Source organism: Camponotus floridanus, unplaced genomic scaffold, assembly GCF_003227725.1.
Source record: "Camponotus floridanus strain SB8 unplaced genomic scaffold, Cflo_v7.5 scaffold60, whole genome shotgun sequence".
In the NCBI taxonomy this organism is placed as follows: Eukaryota; Metazoa; Arthropoda; class Insecta; order Hymenoptera; family Formicidae; genus Camponotus; species Camponotus floridanus.
This window is the reverse complement of record NW_020229770.1, coordinates 1,112,560-1,118,714: the sequence shown is the minus strand read 5'-3', so window position 1 is coordinate 1,118,714 and position 6,155 is coordinate 1,112,560. Positions and strand designations below refer to the sequence as shown.

Genomic DNA, 6,155 nt, shown 5'->3' with positions numbered 1-6,155 from the left:
TTATTGCAGCGTACCTTTTTGAAATTGTATCACGTTACTCAATATTTTAATTGATATTTTTTTACACAATTAATGAGAACGCAATTTAAAGAGAACACAATTTAAAGAGAAGTCGAAGAATATTTTTCTATTGTTTGAAACGGGCTCAGTAAACTTCGTTTAGTACAGCTACCCACATCTATTTCAGAAGTGAGAATTACATATCCAAAATTTCCTACACTGTCGATAAAGTCAATGTTCGGTGTATCATACTGTTAATTTATATTTATAAATTGTAAATGAGAAATATTTCTTGTATATGGATTGATAAAAATTGAATTATATATTTCATTAGCTGTGCACATACTCTGTCTTTCTATTTTATATTCTATGCATCAATATTGTTATTGGAATATTTTGAAGAGATTTCTCTTTGCTCCTATCTCTGTACTACAGATGGCAAAGCAATAGCATTTTATTTTTACAGCTGTGTTTGTGTACTCGTGTTTATATACAACAGCTGATCTTGAACAAAGACGGGATATGTGCAATTTAGTGAAGTAGTAATAAAACATTAGCACATTATTTCGTATTATTAGCTAATTTCATTTATCTATATAAAAATTCTATAGTAAAAATTAGGAGGATTACATGAAACTTAGATACATATGTAAAGAGTGAATTTTAAGAGTAAAAGAGATTGCCTCTTATCATAAAGATATAAATTACGTAGGATTATAAACGCGTGAACAACACTTTAGCAAAAACATGTCAGCCTTATCAGAGAGTATTACAATCAAACAACCTATAAGACGTTTGGAAATTCAAATTAATAATTTCAACGTTGCTATTCCACATCATGTAAATTTATTAAAACGACACAAGAACAATATTAAAAAAGTAAGCATATATACAAATTTTTTTACATTTAAAGCATTTTTCATGTGTGTATGTAAGCAAATTATATTTCTGCAGTATCAAAACCAACATGATTGGGAACGGATGAGGAAAGAACATATTAATGTATCCCGTATTATTAAACAATTAAAGGAATTATTGTATCAAATGGAAACTCTCAGAGCACAGGTTCTTGATGTCGACATTGATAAATTTGATAAGTTGACAAGACATGCACGGACTAGTATCATGTGTACAATTGAGGAATATTTAGGTAAGAAACGTAATACAATATATAATATTCCCTTAAATTAATTTTGGTCAACATAAAAATCTAAGAATCAATATAGATATTAATATCAATTGCAGAAATGGAATTAGATGCATCAAAATTGTCATCTGTACCATCAAAGAATGAAGATCAAGAGACAAAACATTCATTCAATGATAATGATATTCAATTGCAAGTAGAACGAGAAGATTTACAATATCAGCAAACCTGTATACGTGTCTGGAATTGTTTGCAAGAGGAAATACAACAATTACATGAGCTCTTTACTGAATTTAATAAAATTGTGCATGTAAGAATATATATATACCATTTCAATTTGTATTACATAATATAATTTAAGAAAAAAATAGCTCTTAAATTTTTTTCTTTAATTTTTAAAGGTAGAAAAAGCATCTTATATGCATATGCTTTATTATAAGTATGTATATAAATTATACATAAAATATATATAAAATTTTTTTACAGCATCAGAAAGAAATGGTTGACAACATTGAAGAACATGTTGAAGAAACTCAAATAAATGTGAATGAAGGTACGAGATATCTAGGAATAGCCTCCAAATATAAAGTAGCTGCGTATCCTATAGCAGGTGCTATGTTAGGCACATGTATTGGAGGACCAATAGGTTTATTAGCTGGAATGAAAATTGGTGGCCTTGCTGCTCTAAGCTGTGGAATTTTAGGTAAGTATTATATAAATTTATATATATATATATATATATATATATATATATATAATATTAGTAAAATTTTCTAAATTTTCTAAAATTACATAAGACAAATAACAGATAGATAACAGATAGTGAATATATTTCCCTTTAGGTTTTACAGGCGGATCATTATTAAAAAAGAAACAAATAGAATCACAAAAACATGAAACATGTGCAAATACATCAGCAGTCAATCTTAAAAATGTTAAGAAATCTATTTCTTGTCCTGATAATTTAAAAGAAGATAAGAAAGATTTGTGACAGAATTTAACTTGGTCGACATGTGATGTAATCTATTTTAGACATAAAAAGAAGTGCACTATTGTGTAAATTTTAAATTGCTAAAAGATACTTGCACATTTTTTAACTTCTAATATGCAATATGGTTTTTATTTGTACATAAATATGATTTAATTTTACAAAACTACATAGTTTAAGAATTGTTTAAGAACTTTTTTAAAAGAAATTTTTTAACACTTTTAATATATGTATATATATATACTATATTTGTAATTTTATATGCTTAAAAAATATTGACTAGATCTTGAACTTATAATTGGCTAAATAATTTATGAATCTTTGTTAAAATATGCATGGTCTTTAATACGCAACGTATTTCGATAGAAATTGAGTAAATATACGCACACATGGCCAAAATCAGGTTAAGACATATCTTTTTTGTAAAGCAATGACTTTTTTTCTATGCCTTTCACGTGCCTTGTAAATTATTTTAGATTATTAAAGATATACATATACTCTGCGTGCGCAACAGTTTACAGACAACTGCTTATAATTGCTTACCTATAAATTAATATATTTATGGCTCCTAAATGAAACTTAAACACTCACTATGAACATGCATTATGCACATTAAGTGATTATGTTTATAAAATTAAGTTTTTTTTGAAAGTATATTATTTACAGTTTAAATACAGAACCGGATTGTTTTAAAGAATGTCATTTTTTTGCATACTTATTAAGGCAAGAAAATTATATAAATAGAAAAATACCTTACATTGACCAATTGACATACAAATTATTAAACTATTTGTAAAAAATTATTAAAATATTTTAAAATATAAGGTACACGATATGTACTTATAATAATCAATCAAAACATGAATATATTCTGGCAAATAATTATATAATAGAAGTGATAGACATATGTGTATAATAGATAATATGGGATATAATATTTTAAAAAGATTTGAATTCTCTACAAAAGGCACCCAATACAGTATATTTAGCAAGTAATAAAATACATCGGTGTTAGACAACAGTACAATACTGAAATAAGTGTGTTATTAAATGTAATATATACATTTTATTCATAATGGAAATATTTAATTCTAAGGACTAAAGAGTGTTCTACTTAAAAAAATATTAATAAATATCTAAGAACGTGTGTAATATTAAGTGACTATCGGCATATTTTCTTATAAGGTACTATGTTGTTATTGTTATCCAACATCCCTCCATTCAAAAGCAACACCAAACACGCATTGACAGATTGTGGAAAATAGAAATTGTTTACTTTCTTTTGTTTAGTTTTACTTTCGAAGATCGGGATACTCAGCCAGGTGCACCGATGTATATTTATGTTATAATTTAAATTCATGTGTAAACGCAATTGATTTACTTTTGATTGAAAATGATTATAAAATTGCAAATAAGATATAACGTATAATAAAATAGGGTGCATCGGACTGTGCCAAAATTCTTTGTAACACACTCTATGATCTACATCTACACTTCTAAATACTTTAGATTTTTGTCCTCGCACAAAAAAGATAATGATACGAAATAAACAGTTTGGTCACTATCTATAAGGTATACTTACAATACCTTGACAGACCTTGGCATTATGAATGGCTAATTAATCGATTTACTTGGAAGCAGTGTAACAATGCAGAATCACATAATGACGAATAGCTATTATTTCAATGTCATATTTACTCAAATTAAAAGAATTAAATGATATTACTTTAGAAATAAAAAATAAAAGTTTACAAAATGATATCATTTTTTTATTTTAGAAAAATAAAAAATAAAGATTTACAAAATTGATCTCATTTTTTTCCTTCATGGAATATAATTTCGTCTAAAATTGCTTAAAGTTGCAAGTTTATAATTGTTTTTTTTTAACAATAACATGTATTATACTTACAAGGCGGATATCTCTCCGGTTAACCATTATTGCGGATAAATCACGAGCGATTCTGCATAGTTGAACTAATCGATTTATTAATAAAGACATTGGAATATGGAGTGTGGATTGTCTTAAGGCAAGCTTACCATTTTAATTGATCTTAAGCTGTTCCAAAACATTTATCCACACATATATTAAAATAACTTTATTTTTTAAATGTAATAAGAGAGTACTTTCTAACAGAAATTTGGCTTTCGAGTACAGGCCAGAGTTAGATTTACATTTATAATGGATAATAAAAGATTTTACAAAAATGACTGACATGAAAAAAAGAATATATAATACTTTATATATATAATCTGTAAGTAATATATAGACTATTGGTTATATTACTTGTCTACATTGTATAAACTTTTGATATTACATTATATTACAAATTAGTATGTATATGTGCGCATTGATTTGACACACATTCCTGAACATATAATCCACAATCAAAACTTGTTAGATTCATCATCGAGATAGCGTGATGATTAAGGAAAATATATATTTTCTCCAACTTCTGTACGATTCGTAGTATCCATATATTTTCCTTAATACATAGTAAACGCGAACACAATGTGGAGTTAAAGTATTATATTTATCAACTATAATATAAATAAAAGTGTATAAAATTGTCATAAGTTATCGGGGAAGATTCACAAAATTTTCCACCGCTGTATCAGGAATGCCGATGTAAATGAGAATAGCGACCAGTGCATACCATTTATGGTACCATATATACTTCGATAAAATCGTACATCTGATAGAACATATCTCTCTAGCATCGTGTCTTGAGCACGTTGATAAAATAAGACAGAATAAGAAAATACATATTGCTATTACTTCAGAAACCAGATATCAGTGAGCTTCATAAGTAATAGCTCAATAGCTATATGATCACATAGATCTGTGAATTTCGAAGCGTATCAAAAGATAAATTTACAGAGACAGATTCACTTGAAAGTTAAATGTTAAAATTCAGTACCATTTCTGTAGTTATAAGATAAGAGAATCTACATTTATATGTAATACGATTACAAATTCCGTAGCTGGGCACACGTGTTAAGCGTAATGCAGCGACCTATCGGATTGCAGATTTATATTTTTTCATGTCGCATTAAACTATAAATTGCTCACAAGAATACGATGGATGATTCGACAGTATGCGTGTGACGATATACCTCATAATACTTAATTAAATATGCCGCGACGATGTGTTACATCTTTGTAATCGTAACACAAACTTGCAAGTGAATCAATTATAGATTCGCGTTTTCGCGATATTCTCTGTATAGAAAGAGAAATTCATAGATTAATAGACATGTCTTGGTCATAAGATGTGAGATTCGTGTCTGTTGAAGACACGGGAGTAATCGTTGCTGCCGTTCCGCTGGTTGGCGACTGCAGAGGAGTCGAGGTCGTAGGTAAGGATGTAGGACTCTCCAAGGTTGAATTCCAAGGACTTCTCTCAGTGCTGTCACCTCCGTCATCCGACACGATTGAGATATCAGCAATAATACCACTTTCTATAAAATGAATATTAGTATTATAGATTGGTTTGATTGATTATCAAGCTCTCTTCAAAAAATTATTGTAGTCAAAGCATAATACTCACCAACACTACACTGACTGTTCAGTGTGGTACTACGATGATGCGGACGTGGACTCGTATCTAATCCAAGATTAAGTGTAGTAGGAGGGCCGCTACTTCCACCACTGCTCGAAGACGAGCTAACGGAAATTACGCTGTGCGGCCTTCTGCTACAGCGACTGGAGTCCTCTGCCATTGACACCGCTATAGAGTTTCTAAATCTGGGTGCTATGCGAGAAAAATTCAAATTTTTGTCTTAATATTCGAGATCATCAACATAAGCGAATATATTTTCGATAATTTAAATTAGTTATACTTACTCTTCGAAAGTTGAGCTACACTGATAGAACGATCGTTAATCTGATCTGCGCTAGGCCTTATATCTAAACACGGCTTATTTCCAATACCCATGCTCGACATCTCTGCCAGGCGCACTTCTAAAAATGTGATATAAAATATCAATTGTAATTCGCTGCCATACTTTTTTCCCTCAATT

At 29.0% G+C, this 6,155-nt stretch overlaps 2 protein-coding genes across 7 annotated transcripts in view; one reads left to right on the top strand and one right to left on the bottom strand.

Annotated features, from left to right (window-relative positions):
• Nucleotides 1-466: 466 nt before the first annotated feature.
• Nucleotides 467-2,305, top strand: LOC105248923 (syntaxin-17). Its single transcript, XM_011254003.3, has 5 exons — nucleotides 467-879; nucleotides 955-1,150; nucleotides 1,246-1,457; nucleotides 1,634-1,850; nucleotides 1,990-2,305. Exons 1-5 carry the CDS (start codon nucleotides 748-750, stop codon nucleotides 2,136-2,138), a joined length of 906 nt encoding a protein of 301 aa, XP_011252305.2. The 5' UTR covers nucleotides 467-747; the 3' UTR covers nucleotides 2,139-2,305.
• Nucleotides 2,306-4,354: 2,049 nt separating this feature from the next.
• Nucleotides 4,355-6,155, bottom strand: part of LOC105248921 (puratrophin-1) — a 286,834-nt gene continuing 285,033 nt past the window's right edge. For 5 of the 6 annotated variants that reach the window (XM_011254000.3, XM_025413141.1, XM_011254001.3 and 2 more), the window contains 3 exons: nucleotides 5,980-6,096; nucleotides 5,684-5,887; nucleotides 4,355-5,594 (listed from right to left, as the gene is read on the bottom strand). In XM_011254000.3, coding sequence (XP_011252302.1) covers nucleotides 5,374-5,594; nucleotides 5,684-5,887; nucleotides 5,980-6,096 — 542 coding nt within the window. In that variant the 3' untranslated portion in view covers nucleotides 4,355-5,373. The remainder of the gene's footprint in view (nucleotides 5,595-5,683; nucleotides 5,888-5,979; nucleotides 6,097-6,155) is intronic. The other variant, XM_020026786.2, reaches the window with a different exon arrangement.